The sequence below is a fragment of the Melopsittacus undulatus genome, chromosome Z, assembly GCF_012275295.1.
Source record: "Melopsittacus undulatus isolate bMelUnd1 chromosome Z, bMelUnd1.mat.Z, whole genome shotgun sequence".
Lineage (NCBI taxonomy): Eukaryota > Metazoa > Chordata > Aves > Psittaciformes > Psittaculidae > Melopsittacus > Melopsittacus undulatus.
The window spans coordinates 82,742,442-82,758,604 of NC_047557.1; the positions used below are offsets into that span (position 1 = coordinate 82,742,442).

General features: G+C 47.8%; 1 protein-coding gene across 5 annotated transcripts in view; it reads left to right on the plus strand.

Annotated features, from left to right (window-relative positions):
- Positions 1 to 16,163, plus strand: part of HYDIN (HYDIN axonemal central pair apparatus protein) — a 43,623-nt gene that overhangs the window by 13,084 nt on the left and 14,376 nt on the right. For 4 of the 5 annotated variants that reach the window (XM_034072904.1, XM_034072902.1, XM_034072905.1 and 1 more), the window contains exons 3-5: positions 3,206 to 3,330; positions 13,218 to 13,419; positions 15,234 to 15,405. In XM_034072904.1, the coding sequence (XP_033928795.1) occupies positions 3,255 to 3,330; positions 13,218 to 13,419; positions 15,234 to 15,405 (450 nt within the window). In that variant the 5' untranslated portion in view covers positions 3,206 to 3,254. Of the gene's footprint in view, positions 1 to 1,234; positions 3,022 to 3,205; positions 3,331 to 13,217; positions 13,420 to 15,233; positions 15,406 to 16,163 lie in introns of those variants that run through there. The other variant, XM_031051815.2, reaches the window with a different exon arrangement.

A 16,163-nucleotide genomic window follows, 5' to 3' on the forward strand; every position in this document is an offset into this window, starting at 1 on the left:
ACTACCTTTTCCTGCCATTACAAACATGGTGCTCTGCTGTGTTGTGGGGCTAGAGAGAATTAGTCCCAGATAAAATCTCTTTAGTCATGTCCCCACCAAGCTCTGAAAGCTCAGGAAATTACTCTACAAGGTGCCTGTTCTTTGTTTGGTTTTGTGATTTGTTTGTTTTTGTTTTTTTTTTTTCTCAGCAACACATCTTCATCAGGGTCTGTAGTGGCAGGACAAGGGGTGATAGGTTCAAACTTAAACAGGGGAAGTTCAGATTGGATATAAGGAAGTTCTTTACTTTGAAGGTGGTGAGGTGCTGGAATGGGTTGCCCAAAGAAGCGGTAAATGCTCCATCTTTGGCAGTGTTCAAGGCCAGGTTAGACAGAACGTTGGACTACATGGTCTGGTGTGAGACATCCCTGCCCGTGGAAGGGGAGTTGGAACTAGATGATCTTAAAGTCTTTTCCAACCCAAATGACTCTGTGATTTTATGATCTTAGTGGGGAGATGGAGCAATTCCATCACCAGTAATTTTACTGTCTTCCTTGGTGGTGGAGGTAGCTTTCAATGACATGTGTTTTCCCAGATTCAAATGCTTTTTTAATGCAAAGACACCAGTAGACCAAAGAAAGTTTGGATGTAGAAGATGTACATACCACGGGACTTGAAGTGCATTTGCAGCATCCTCTGACACTGAATTGATAGCTCTGTTCCCTTGTCAGGTGTGTTTCTAAATGATGTCAGAAGTATCTGGCCTTGCTGTCCACATGGGACATACCTTTGCCCAACTCTGTCAAGATGCGGAGCTGATGCATGCTGGAAGTGAGCAAGATGTCAATGCCAAAATACATGGTTATGACGTAGTTTACAAATCTAGTGCTGCTCTGTTTCTGAAGGGCAGTAATAGACAAGATCTCAGCAGGTCCTGGTGGGAAGGTCTCTCCTGCATTGGTGTGGCTAGAGGACTTCCTACAAGCTGGGGATTGCAAGGTACCATTGGTATATCTGGACCTGTGAAAGTCTAAATGTTAAAAAGCATGCCAGAAGGAAGCAAGCTATTAAAAAAACCTCCAAGCTTTCTTTTCTGTCTTTCAGGAGCAGTAGTGATTCATTAGGAGAGTAGATCTACAGGGTGAGAATTACCTTGAACAGCTCACAATTAATGAATGAAAGCTTGGCCTTGCCAGCTTCACATCTTGGCAGTGGTTTCTGTTTGGATATTACAATGTCAGGGATGTCTCCTTAGTATCTTGTCTTATCTGTAGGCTGCAGGGAGCAGCTCAGTGACGTTAGCTGAATTTTAGAGGAGTTAAGGTTAACCATGGATGGAGTTTAACCATCTTTGGGTCTTGGAGAGCCAGGTCTATGTGAGGGATAACAAGCTCCTGCTACGAGCAGTGACACTCTTCTTGTAGATACAGCATGGGGTGGGATGTAGGAGATGCAGTGTCTCATTTGTGCTCAGTTTCTCTGAGACTCCTGAGAACTGAGGCCTGGACTTGGTTGGATCTTCTTCTGGTAATTTGAAAGTATGAAGATACTTTCTTTCCCAGGCATCCCCTGGAGCTTCTCACTCCCAGGAGATTCCCAGCCATCTGAGGGCAGGAGGAAGGAATAGGAAGATGATGGGATGGAAGGGAGTGATGCATGGTGCCAGGGATTCCCCTTAACTTGCAGCTTTTCTGTTGTGGCAACATTTCTGTCAAAAGCAAAGAAAAAATAAAGTCTGTGCTTCTCCCACACTAGGCAATGAACCTGCCCAAGCACTAGCAGAGACCTGCAGCAGCCCTGGCACAGTAGTGCTGATGCAGGACCCAGTGGAGCAATCCAGTTCTGAGGCTGGTAGTGCCTTGTCTTTCCTCATCTCTCTGAAGTTTCCGGTCCAGCACGTAAACACTGCAGGCCCAGTGCTTCTCCATTAGTCAGTAGCAATGTTCTCTCCTGTTGTAATGGGAACAGGTCAGGCCCCCAATTGCAGCAGTATCTCCTTGATGAGCAGAAACTGCAGCAATCTCATCAGCTGCCACCGTGAGCAAAGTTCAGCTTGTTCATGGCTCCTGTTCTCAGTATTTTTGTGTGTTGCATTCTCTGATTGTGTTAAAACTCTCCAGAACATACTGTTAAGGTGACAGAAGGACCACTAGCACACCACTAATCCAGATAATTTTTGTTTTCCAAGCGGGCCTGGACAAGAGCCAGAAAGCTCAGCTGTTGTTGGGCAGAAGCATGTTTAGTCTGACTTAAGGGTAAGCATTGAAACACTGAGTTTTGTGCTTATCAGCCGACAGCTATTCACCTGGTGACAAAACACAATTGCTCATAATAAATCCAAAGTACATCAAACCATTTTCATCATTATTTCCCAGACATTGCACAGAATTTGTCTGGTGGGCCAAGCAAACAGATATTGAGCTTGGATTACAACCCAAAACCTCAGCTTGCATTGCTTGTGGATACATGGAAAACCTCCTGTTGGGATGGCCTTGAGATGGTTCTGCTAATGGTGCTTCATTTAATTGGGAATTTAATGATTCAGGCTGTAAATGGGGTACTCCTGTTGTGTACTGTTTCCTTGTCATTACTCTGGTCCACACTTGCACTCATTGAGATCGCTCTGACTGTTCCTTTCCTTAGAGCAGCTTTCATTGACATGCTGATAAAAGGTGCCCTTTCTTGGGCTCAACCAGGATGTTTTCCAGGTGAAAAATAAGAATTATGCAAATTAAACCATAATTGTGCTCTGGTCTTCAAGAAGAACTTTTGTTCTCCCAGTCTGATTTTTAGGCTATAATCTCACTGGGTCAGATATATCCTTGATGTTTGCATCTCTTGAGGTGAGGTTTATAGGTGGCAGAAAAAGACAGATTCCTGAGGAGGTCAAGCTGTGCATGCATACTTCTTATCCCTTCTGAGCTCTTTCAGACCCATTCTCTGATGATGCTGCTGGCAGTTGGAATCTGGAACCTCACTGCAGAGAACTGAGTGCAGAGTATGGGGGAGCTGAGGTCATGTTATACCATGGGATCTTCTGAGGTCTGTATCTCTTGAGCAGGGAGAGTCACCCACTCTGTTTCTGGTCCTGTATGTTCTGGTTCTCTTCTAGAGACCAGTTTGCTTGCTCCTTGCTTGCATAAGTGAGCTGAAGTGAACTAGACTGCAAAGGGAATGGAGGCCCCAGATCTCTCGTACAATCCTGATCTCTCTCTTTGTGTTTCAGCCCTTTCTCTGTGGATCCCTCCATTGGGACTCTTGGGATTGGAGAAGCAATGGAAGTCACATTGCAAGTTCACCCAACAAAGACCAGTGTTTATTCCAGTCCCCTCATCATTCACTGTGACACAGGTAAGTGCTGGGCACTGCATGGTGCACCCTCTCTGTGTCCTTCCAAACAGAGCCATTTCTAAGCAAAGTAGTGTTCAACTTGCTTTTCAGGATACTTCTAAAACCTTTCCTTTCAGAGCCTCAGTATGTTTCTGTGCTCAGAAGTGCACAGATTAGCGGCAAAGGCTGAGCCTGCCCTTGTTCTGGGTGCCCTGTGTCACTGGGTGCTGGTCCATTCCTGGGTGACGTTGGTGTCAAGGCAGTATTCTCCACCCAGCCATCCCTTTGTGACAGTCATCTGCCATCATTCCCTATTGTCCCAGCCCCCTTAATTCTCTTTTGAGATGTGCCTCCCCATCCCAGATTCATCTTTAAGAGAAGTGAACAATAGTTGGTGTTTAGGGGGTTATTAAAGTGGATCCCATCCTGCAGGAATGAGATTTCTGGAATCCTATTTTGCTGGGAGTTGCTGTGTGTAGGAGGAATTCCCCATTACAGTCTGTATATTCCTGTGTGGAGACTTATTCCTAGAGAGGGATGTGTTTGGAGTGTGGCAAGGGGAATTCATGTGTCTGACAGACTCTTTAATGCCCACTGTCTCTTACATACCTGGGTCCGGTATAGTGTTTCTCCGTTGCCTTGCCCTCTACCCATCTACATCTCGTACTTCACAACATCAGGTCTAAAGCAGCTAGGAATGGAGGGCACTTGGGATTTGGCAGGAAGGGCTCACTGCCTTCAAGCATAGGTATGAAATTGATACCTGGGTATGAGAAGCCAGGCTTAGGCCACAGCAATGCTGTCAGTTTTACATGTCACATCAAGGGTAAGTGGGGAAACTCGAGAAAAGGGATGGTGCTGAAATTCTTCTATTGACCTTGGTTCAGCAGTGGTGTCTCATGCTGCTGAACATGAAACTTTCTCAGTGAGGTGAATGCATTTAGTATGCTGTCTTCTGTCTTACCTGAAACAGAGGTTTGTTTTGTCCCTATTCCTGAACTTCAGTCCTGGGAAGCAGGGTATGACACTGTGCTGTGTTAGCACAGCAAAAAGCATTTTAGTTGCCTTGAGTTCGTAAAAGTTATAAAAATTATCTATATCTCCCAAATACTGTTTGTAGCTTTATGGGTTATTGCAGTCTAGTTGAATATTTTTCAGTTTGTAGGATCCCAGACTGGTTTTGGTTGGAAGGGACCACAAAGCTCATCCAGTTCCAACCTCCTGCCACAGGCAGGGACATCTTCCACCAGACCAGGTTCCTCCAAGCCCCATCCAAGCTGACCTTGAACACTGCCAGTATTGGCAAATGCTCTGACCACTCTGACCACACAGCCCAAGTCTCAGAAGGCAGATGCAGGGTCTGTGAGAATGAAGACCTTAGGCCCACTGTAAGAGGATCAGGTTTGAGATCATCTTAAGAACCTGAATGTGCACAAGTTCATGGGGCCTGATGAAATTCATCCACAGGTCCTGAAGGAGCTGGCGAATGAAGTTGCTAAGCCACTGGCCATCATATGTGAAAAATCCTGGATGCCAGGTGGAGTTCCCAGCGACTGGAAAAAGGGAAATATAACCCCCATTTTCAAGTGTTGGAATTCTTAAAGAGCCAAGGCCATGTAGTGAGCGATCCCGATACCCTGAGCCTTATTACTGTAAAGTAAGAAGATTTTTGGCAGGCTGTCATGGGTTAAACCAAATCCTCACAGTACTCTCACTCATTCCCCCCCTTGCTCCCCCAACTCCCGGAGAGTTAGGAAGGAGAATACAAAGAATGTAGCCCCCACAGGTTGAGATAAGAACGGTTTAATTGCTAAAGCACAACACAAATCACTATTGCCATTACTACTACAAATAATAATGATAAAGCCAATAACAAGCGAAAAGGATACAACACCCCACCAGCCACCGACCCATAACTCACTCCACCCTGCCCGGCTGAGCACCTTGTGCTCCCCCCTCCCTTTTTCCTTCCAAGCTCCACCCTTCCAGCTCTCTCCCCCAGTTGCATCCTGGGCATGACGTGCTATGGTATGGAATACCTCTTTGGCTAGCCTGGGTCAGGTGTCCTGTCTCTCCTTCCTCCTGGCCTCCCCTCCTCCCCGGCAGAGCACGTGCTCAGAAAAGGCCCTGAACAAAAACACCCCCAAAACATGCTCGCTATCAAGCAACTGTTCCCAGCCCAGAAGTCAGAACACAGCACTGCACCAGCTACAAGAAGGAGGAAAAATGACTGCCACTGCTGAACACATGACACAGGCATAAGCAAGGTCAATTGTCTTGTTAGGCCTCTGTAATTTTCCACTGAAAATGTTCAGAGAATGATCTCTGACAAGGTTGTAGTTTCTCACTGTATTTTTAGAGTAAGGTATTTAATCACAATTATAACAAGTTGTAAACATTAGCTCTGTAAACGATAGTAACCTCTAGACTAACCAATTAGAGCTCAGTATCCAAGACTGTTACATAAGGGAGTAAGGGTATAAGAAGAGCACTGTATCTAATAAAGTTTGGCAATCGCTTGATCATATTGATTGTCTCCGCGTTGCCTGTGACTCCTGCGTCGACATTCAGGAAGGGGAAAATGGAAGACCTGGGAAACTAGAGACTGCTCAGTTGCACATGAAGAATAATGAGGTACTTGGTGACAGCCAGCATGGCTTCACCAAGTGCAAATCCTGCCTGACCAATTTGGTGGCCTTCTATGATGGGGCTACGGAAGGAATGGACAGGGGTAGAGCAGTTGATGTCATCTACCTGGACTTGTGCAAAGCGTTTGACACTGTTCCATACAACATCCTTGTCTCTAAATTGGAGAAACATCAGTTTGATAGGTGGACCACTCGGTGGGTAAAGAACTGTCTGGATGGCCGCATGCAGAGAGTTGGGGTCAATGGCTCAATGTCCGGCTGGAGACCAGTAATGAGTGGTTTTCCTCAGGGATCGGTGTTGGGACTGGTCTTGTTCAACATGTTTGTCGCTGACATGGACAGTGGGATTGAGGGTGCCTCAGCAAGTTTGCCGATGACACCAAGTTTTGTGATTCGGTTGATCCTCTGGAGGGTAGGGATGCCATCCAGAGGGACCTTGACACGCTTGAGAGGTGGCCAATGCTTCCCTCATGAAGCTCAAAGCTGAGTGCAAGCTCCTGCCCCTGGGCCAGGACAATCTCAGGCACAGCTACAGGCTGCGCAGAGGAGTGATTCAGAGTAGCCTGAGGAGAAGGACCTTGGGGTGTGTGCCAACAAGAAATGGAACATGAGCCGGCTTCGGTGTGTGCTTGAGGCAGAAACCCCCTGTGTCCTGGGCTGTATCCCCAGCAGTGACCAGCAGGTCAAGGGAGGTGATCCTGCCCATCTACTACGCTCTTATGAGACCCCACTTAGAGCACTGTGTACAGTTGTGGTGTCCTCAATATAAGAAGGGCATGGAGCTATTGGAGCAAGTCCAGAGGAGGGCCACAAGGATGATTAGGGGCTGGAGCACCTCCTGTATGAAGACAGGCTGAGAAAGTTGGGGCTGTTCAGCCTGGAGAAGAGAAGGCTGCATGGGAACCTCATAGCAGTCTTCCAGTATCTGAAGTGGGCCTATAAGAATGCTGGGGAGGGACTCTTCATCAGGGACTGCAGCGATAAGACAAGGGGTAATGGGTTTAAACAGAAATAGGGGAACTTGAGGTTAGATGAAAGGAAGAAGTTCTCTGCTGTGAGGGTGGTGAGGCACTGGCACAGGTTGCCCAAATAAGTGGCAAATGCTCCATCCCTGGCAGTGTTCAAGGCCAGGCTGGACAGAGCTTTGGGCAACATGATCCAGAGTGAGGTGTCCCTGCCCATAGCAGGGTGTTGGAACTGGATGATCTTAACATCCTTTCCAACCCAAATCATTCTATAACTCTATGAAGCTCACCAAGGTTGGTATGATTTACTCAGTGCCAGGTGCATGCTTCATTGCTTTAATTTTTGCTGGAGCTGGCCCAGATCTGTCCCTAGCATTGCTTAAGCAAACATGGAGCTCTTCAGTGTGAATAAGTCCCAATTTTCCCTTTGTCTAGTATCATACTGATTTAAATGGTGCATCCTTTAGTATGTCTTGGTCAGGAGCACAGAACAGTTTCTTGCATTGACTGTGTGTGTGGTGCTAGTCCTGGTGCTACAAACTTTGCAGGTGAGTGTGAAGAAAATGTCACTGTTGCTAAGACTGTAATGTTTTATGATGAAAATTAGCAAGAAGTTCTTCCCTGTGAGGGTTCTGAGGCCCTGGCACAGGTTGCCCAGAGAAGCTGTGGCTGCCCCATCCCTGACAGTGTTCAAGGTCAGGTTGGTAGGGGCTTGTAGCAGCCTGGTCTAGTGGAATGTGTCCCTGTCCATAGCAGGGGGTTGGAACTGTGTGAGCTTTAAGGTTCCTTCCAACCTGAACCAGTCTGGGATTCTATGATGATTCTATGAAAATTTGACCTTCAGAGCTTTTCATGTCTAATCTCCTTTTTTTCCCCTTAGATGTGTCTGGGTGTGAAAAGTCTCACGTACTGAAGTGAAGGTGAGTTGGGATGTTCTGGGCTACAGCACATCCCTACTCATCTCCTTAATGCTAGTATATGGTATAAGAAAGGGTTTCTGAAGCCGGCATGCCAAGTATGCATACAGGCTTGGAAGGGGTTTGCATTCAGTGTCACTAAAATTTCTTGTCCTTTCCCCAGTGAATTTCAGCCCACACCCTGTGGATGTGGGAGAATAAGTTTATGGAGCTATGTCTTGTCTCAACCAAGTCGGTATTCATAAAGCTTAGATACTCTTTCAGCTCTCAAGTGGTGCTCAAGGGAGATGCCCAAGCTGAGCCCTGTGTACTGTTGCTTGTACATCAAACCCAGTTTTCTGGAGTTGTACAGTACAGCCTGATGGAATAGCACAGAATTGTTACTGGAGGGTGAGCTCTGCTCAGGGACATGTGGCTAGGAGATGTGTAACAGGTTCCCAGAGCTGTGTCAGAGGTGCAGAACAAATTCACCAGTTTTAGCACCCAGAAACAATAACATCTGTGGCAGATTCTCCAGGCAAGTAAAGCAGACAGAGACCGGAGGTGCAGGAGAGATGCTGGGAGTTGTGGAAGGAGAATCACGTCTCTGCACAGAGCTCCATAAATCCTAATTTATGTTAGGCTGCTGTCTCCAAGAAGTCACTGGTATGGTATTATGGGTAGTCTTCAATGTGTAGGACCAAATTCTGTGACTGTATGTGCGTGCCTGCAGTGCCCACTGGACCTGACACTAGTGCTACAATGTGCTTCTAGTCCAGGAGATCCGTAGTGTGGTGCTGAAATTACACAGTTTTTCCCATTGGCCACCACATCCCTTGGGATCTCTGTCAGGACAGGAAACTTCAGTGATGAGCAAAGCACCACTGAGCTTGTGCAGAACTAATTGATGCTATATATCAAGGTGCTTTTATTGATGTCAGTAGTTAAGAGTAATTCAGGAGATAACTTTCCTTTGGTGGCTGTATGAGACTAATGCAGAAGCAAAAGCCTAGGGGCAGGTCTCACCCTTTTTGAGGGGAGAGGTCAGAGCCTGTGCATGTAGGAGATTTCTGGGAGACAGCATGTCCTAGAGGAGCCAGCCCTCAAGCAGGCATGTCTTCTCCATGACTGTCCTGTCTTCCCTTGGTGCGAAGCACCAGAAAGAAGCTTACCCACAAGAGAGGTAACATGTAGCTCAGGAGGAATTGGGTAAAAAGTCAGTGGGTTTAGTCCTGCTGGAAGCCTCCAGCCTTGTGCTAAAAACTGCTGAGGAACTGCCTGGGTACTGGGCAGATTAATACCCTGTTTCCTCTCAACTTCCTACACAGTTTAGAAGAGGGCTGGTAGTTCCTGAGCAGGAGCTTTCCTAAAGTAAAACTTGGCTCCTTTTGCTGTGGATCACAGATCTAGGTTCAGATCATCCTCTGTGGCTCTGTATACGCAGGGCAAGGAAGGGAGAGCTCAGCCTCAGCTCCTTGATCAATTTCTTCAAGGGCAGTATCTGCCTCTGGCTCAGCTGTTGTCTATCAGATTGAGTTTTCCTGCACTGGGTTAGTTACTGTTCCTTTAGGAAGTGAATGAAGTAATGTCTCCTCTCCCAAGCCCTGGAGAGCAAAACCTGCCCTCTGTCAAAGTCAGGTTGTTCCTGTAAAGGAGATGAGAGCAGCTGAACATGTTTCTCCTGTGCAGCACACCAGGAACTGGAGCTGATGTGGAGCTGAACTTTCTCTGCTCTGGGGCAGGGAAGGCTCTGCCTTGTTTCCCTGCCTCAGCTTTGCTGCTGCTATTGGACATCTGGGGTCCCCAGCAGCCTTTATTCCCCCTTGCTGCTTGCTGGGTGTAGGGCTAAATGTAATGATCTGATGTTGATCAGCACTAGGCTGAAACATGGAGAAACATGCCTTGGCCTGAGATGTGTCCTCCCTGACAGTGCCCCTCCAGTCTCTATAGTGCTCTGCTCCAGTTCCAAGCACCAAGGAGAAGCACTGCCTCACTGTGATCTTCACCTGTGTGTTTGGGTAGACCTTAGAGAAAACAAGCATCTTTGCATAGCTCTGTTCTCTTCTGGGAACTTGCTTGAAAACAAAATGAAAATCCTATTTAGTCTCTAGATAAAGCCTTTTCCTTTCTCTTTTTTCTTCTTTGTCAATGCATTGATGGATGTGAATGGCAGCAGGGCTGAACTGAGTCTTAGTCCTTATTGTATTGTATTTCACATTCCTGAGATCACTCTGAGTGCTCTCAACTTATACTGACTTCAGCCAGGACTGGGGCCTCTCAGTTCTTGCCTGAGCAAACTCATGACCTCATTAGACACTAATCTGAGTCGTTCCTGCATTTTGCAGGATTCCAGGGTGGGAACACCAAAGCCATTTTCTGGTTTTAATCTTGGTCTCATGCGAGTGTTTACAGGGGTTCTGACCTTGTTGTGTGAGTAGAGTTGAATTACTATGGAGCTAAGTTTCTGGCAGCAGATGCCGAGGTTCTGATGGATATTGCTGTGTGCCACTGCTAGTCAAGTCCACTTGCACATCTTCTTGCAGTTGTCCATTCCTTCAACACCAGGCAGACTCACAGTAGCTTCTTACAAGTGCAAAGAGGAATGGAAATCTGTTCCCTGAGCAGCAGCCTCTTTGGACACCAAAGCTTCACTGTAGTCCATTAACTAATACAGTATTTTTTTTTGTAGTGCTGGCAGATGGTTAGAAACTTATTTTATCCCATGAGGCTTTTAAAGATCTTGTTTCCTGTGTTATCCTAGGTGTAAGCCAGATTCTGGTGCTGTAATTACTACAAGAGGCTTCTCTAGTTTTTTCCTTGGATTGTGGGGCATTTAAAACTTTGCAAAGGGGTTTTCCTTTGTGCTGTGTCACAGGTGGAGTGTGCATTGTGTTTTTCTTACCTGGCTTGTGAGTATTCCCAGCAGCATGGCTGGTTTCTGCTGGACTTTAATATTCTTCTGTGTCTGCTTCAAAGTAAGTGGAGGGAGGCAAAAAAAAGTGTAAGTGGAAGGCTGTGCAGTTGTATGTTGACTTTGCATCTTAATAGGAGCAGCAACAGGCAGAGGGTTGGTAGCTAGTACTTGATACAACTGATGGGTTTGGGCTTTGTAGGTCAAATCAATTAGATTGATGGGTGAGTCTAATTGGTCTCCATAGTGTTCCCTTATGCCTAACAGGTAACAACTGTTTCCTGCCTTTGTTTCCCTTTTCTAGAGCTGCTTGGAATAATGATTTATTTAAATCTGTTTTAGATAAGGTTGCTCTAGTCCTTGCAGACAGAGTATGGTGTTTGTCCCCTCTCTAGGGCCTTGGGTTTCAACAAAGATGGTCTGTCACACTGGAAGAGGTGAAGGGAAATGAAGTTTGCTTCGTATGCTTGAAGATTTTTGCAGAGCTTTACAGCTCCTCAAGTACATAACACATCACAAACCCTGTGGCAGCAACCCATGGAGCTGGTTGCATGAGCCACAAGTGTGTGAAGTAGGAGAGTCATTTGGAATTTAAAAATGTCCTTTTGGCAGTTTAATTCATCCCCAAATATGCCCAGAGACACAATTCCATATGATGCCAAATAGCACCTTGTTAGCACATGAAAGATGTCTGCAGGAATGCGAGTTTCATCTCTTTGCAGGTCATCCTTGACTGCAGGTTGTCTACTCTGTCATCAGTGGAAATCACTGAGATGTTCCTCAGTGTCACTAACTCTGTATGTATTTCAGGGCAGAGCTGACTATTCATTAGGGTCCTTTCCTTGTGGATCAATCAGCATCTGCTGAGTGTCAGAAGAGCAGCTTGAAGGCTGATGGATTTATTAAGTGGCATATTGGGCATGTCTTTGCCAGGCAATCAGAATTAAAGTTCCAGCACTCTTTTCCCTAGGGACAAAAGCAAGGTTTCATAAGTCAGGTACCTCGCTGTCTCATTGCTGTAGTAGTAGTGATGATTAAAACTAGCCTGAGGGATCCTGGCTGTGTGGCAGTGTCATCTGTCATCATCTGATGGCTTCATTGTCCTGTTCAATCCCTTCTGCAAGACTCCTTCACACTGAGTAGAACAAAGCCTGGCTCCAGGATATTCCTGTGCTGGAATATTTCAGCCTGTAAGAAGGCAGGCAGATCTTCCTAAGCACAGTGCACAGGGGGCGATGGGGAATATTCTGGGTGCTCTGTTGCAGAAGAAGGCGTAGCAAGGAGCCTGATTGAAAAGGAGATGGCTTTTAATGTGCGAGAGAGCTGTCTGAAGAGCCTGCAACTTGTCCCATAGAGCTCTCCTGACTGGTGATTGCTTTTCATCCCGATCTGTTGTGTTACAGTTCCTGGCAAGGCCTTTGAGATAGAGACCCTCTGCTTGTGATGTGATGCATGGGTCCAGTGGGTGCTCTGCCGAGAGCTGGGCCATGCTGAGGACTTGTGACTGTGAGGAGCAGTAACTGTGGCAGCGGTAGCCATTAGGGTGCTCTGAGCTTTGCTGTAGGCTGGGAATGATTGTGTAGAAACCCCCTTGTTAGCAGCAGTTATTTAATGGTGAGGTTTAGGAAGAAGCTGCTGCTAGGGCTGGAGTCAGTAATGTGAGGGTGTAATGATGTCTGAAGGTAGGTTGTGAACAGCACCTTGGAGAAACCCTTGGAAATGGCTGTGCTGCTGTGTGTGTTGCTTTGGTGCTGGAAGTCTCCAGCTTTCTGGAGGACACTTACCCTAGTGAAGGGACTCACTTCTCCAGTGGTGATGTGGTAACAGCAGCGCGTTTGACAAGGAAGAATGTGCTGGCAGTGGTGAGGCGCTGGGCTGTGACAGCAGCAGGAGCAAAAGAAGAAGGTGGCAGATGGATCTGAGGGCCCCATAGCACCCTGTTGAGTGCAGAGCTCAGCACAGAAGCTGCTCTGTACTTTCCATTGTTCTTTCTGCCCTTCTTCATTTCATCTCAAATGCTCCCGCTTGGGTTCTGAGAACAGAGCTATGGCCAATATTTGAGGAGCAGGAGATGAGGATGACACGACAGTGGGGGCATCTCCTGCCTGCAGGAGATCCTGGGCAAGCCATGACTGAGGTGGGGCTCCTCAGCGTCACTGAGTTACTCAGATATAGAATTCCCTGTGACCCGAGTGGGATGGCAGCCCAAAGGGCACCCTGGCACATCTGAAAAGTCTCACTGTAAATGCTGTCACCCTGGGGATAAATCTCCACCAACACCCCGAAAATAGGGTGCCTAAGGTGGTGCCAGGACATCCTGATGCCATATCATGTGCAGGTGTCAGGATGCGATAAATGTCCTGATCTGGGAAACTGCTGATGCAGCTCAAAACTGCAGCTCTTTCTTCTGTTGCCTGCAGATTGCCCTGTTCCTTGTACTTCCATAAGCAAGTGGGATGAGCCAAGACTTGCCTTTGCTTTGTTCCAGGTGAAAATGTTCACAAAAGCCTTTGTGGAACAGCTGTAAATGCCGACATCAAGCTTGACAAGAGCTCCTTGACAATTGAGAAGACTTCCCTCATGCTGTCAAAGCAAAGATCCCTGGTCATCCACAATCAGAGTGGCATCACGGCCCACTTCCAGTGGAAGTGTTTTGTTGACCAGGAAGAGGAGGAGCATCAGAAGCTGAGGTTTGTTTGAGTGATTCATCCCAGAAAGATAGATGCCCCAGGGGAAAACTAACACATAGCCTCAGAGGGCTGTTGGGGCTTTTGAAGGGACTAGGGCAGACAAAGCCATGCACAGCGTGGAGCTTAACCCTTGCCATTCCAGTCCCACCCGTGCTACAGTTGAGGATGATGTTCTGGGTAGAGAAGGTTGATTGCAATCACTGGCTTGCCTCAGAGGGCAAATTCACGTTTGGGAGCCGCAAACTATTGAGTTCAGAGATGCGTGCACTACGGAGGGTTCATGAGGCTGAGGAAGGAGTCAGCACTTGGTACCTGGGACTGCACTGAGCAGTAGGACTGAAGAGCTGCAGGTGGCACAACTATTACGATACTCAAGCAGTTTCTTCTTTGATAAGGTGTCAGGCTCCTTTTCCAGCCCCGCGCAGGGGAGAGTGCTTGTTTGGCCCAGAAGGTGGAGGCTGTCCTGCTGTAGGCTGGGGAATTGCCTTTCAGTGTCCTGGTTTCTGGCCCAAGGAGGTGTTTCTCCTGTCCCCTGTCCCCTCAGAAGCCACCAGCTTTCCCTACAGTACATTTCAACCTTTACACGTGAGATTTGCTCTCGTGCCAGTCTCTGTCCTAGACTCTGACCACAACGCTTTGTTCTTCCTTACTGGCAGTTTTGGGGATGGTCATAGCTCAAAGGCCACAGTCCTGCTGTCAGAGAAGCTTTTGAGACCTCAGAGGAGAGAGGAGCTCTTCCTGAGAGGAGGCAGTGCAGGAGCCTGTGTTGGGATGTGACCCCAAAAGACGTGGCTCATTAGAAGGTGTTCCTCCTGCAGCACTTCTGGGGATGGAATTATGGCCTGCTGATGGAGCTTGAGTTGAGGGCTGCTCACCCCAGTGTGTGAAAGCCCTCCTCATGCACAGTATGTGTGCGAGGCTCCATGTGCATGCCTGTTCCCTGTCTCTTTGTGTTTGGGTTTAGCTGGGTGATGCTCATTCATACGGTGTTGCCTCGATTTGCTGCACATGGAGCCTTCCCCTGGTCCCCCATTGCTGTCACCCACTTGTTCTTCGTGGCCAGGGGACTGGAGCGTGAAAGGGGGGACAGCAGTGTCCCAGGAAGGAGCAACCACTCTGCAGCAGTGCTCCTCTCTCATCTCCCTCTTGTGATCTCTAAACACTAGAATGATTTCTGCTGCAGCCACCAATAAAGGCAGAGGTTAAGTGCATCACAGCTCTGCAGAGGAGACCAAAATGAGGGGAAGGATGAGGTGGTCCAAGGCTCAGCATAGGGTTTGCATTCAGAGATGCTGGTCCTGACTTCTTTCCTGGGTGATGCTGGGCAAATTGCCTTCCTCTCTTGGCACCTCTGTTTTCATGCCCAGAAACCCATTTGTGTCACTGAAGTGGTGGGATGCCAAAAGCATTGGTTTGCTTTGGAAGTGCACCGGGATCCTCTGGTGGAAGGCAGTGCAGATACTGTCTCCTCATCCCTGTGGGTGCAAAAGGGAAGGGGAAAAGTGTGATGTAGGTAACATGCAGCTGAAACCCAGTTGCTTCTCCTCTCCCAGTGCAGGAGGCTTTTTCTTGAGGGCTGCCAGCTTTCAGAAACCTCTGGTGAGCTTGTCAGTGAGGAGTAAAACTCCCTGCTGTGCTGGGAATGACGGGAATAATGGGATCCATGGGGCTCAGCCCGTGTCTCAGGGTCAGCCCCGTGCTGAGCTGCTGCTCTTCCTCACCAAGTGCTTTGCTGCTCGTGCACGGACACGACAGGCTCTGCAAATCTGCTGCTTATTCAATGATCTGCTTGGTTCGTCTCTCCCATGGCACAGGCTGCAGAGGCAGGAAGAGGACAAGCTGGTTGATGTTCCTAAGGAGCACGGGGTGGTCCCCCCTCTCGGAGAACACCCTTCCCTTGGCATCTGCACCTCCCAGAACCAGGGGACAGAGGTGCAGGGAGACTCCGTGCCTTTCTGCAGTGATATTTTCAGCATTGCGCCCATGGTAAGTGATGGCTGAGGACCTCCCTTCCTGCTCCTGGTCCTTCTCCTCTCTGAATGAGGTCCCTTGGCAGATCCCACATCAGCTGCTCAATGTGCCAAGAGTGGAGACATCAGGTTTCTTGTGAGGCTGGGGGTGCTTGTTGCCAAAAGCCTTTCTGAGCAGCAGCAAGAGCTGACCCCAGGCTGGGCTCTGCTGCAAAGGCTGTGAATCAAGGGCACTTCGTGAGTGTCCTCACAGTGTTCAGAGGTATCAGTTATTCTCTGTAAGGACACATTTCCGGGTAGCGCATGGGGGTGAAGAAAGGACACTGGTGCACTGTTAGTTCACATACTGACCTGCAGAAATAAATGGTCTTCTGTGGAAAGGAGGCCAAATTGAGCCCAAGTTTAATCGTGGGGACAGCAATCCGTTCCTAAAACCTGGATGTATATCACATCTGAGTCTCCCTTCCAGTGTCGTCTGTGAGCCTGGACATGAGGCTGGCAGGTTTAAACAAGGTTTTTGAGTTCTGCTGCAGATAGGTAGAGAAAACTGCTCACTTTCCTGGTGATGCAAGCAAAAGCCCCATGTCCTTCAATCAGCCAGAGCCATTGTTCTGGGCATTCGCATGGTCTGAGCTGAAGAATGGCTGCTGTCTGAGCGGTGCAAGATCCCTTCTCATCTTGGTGAAACTAGTTTATTTTTTTGTTTTGTTTTCCAAGGAAGGGGCTGCTGTTCTCTTCTTGCTTGCTTTTGCAGCCCATGTAAGGCTGAGAGCC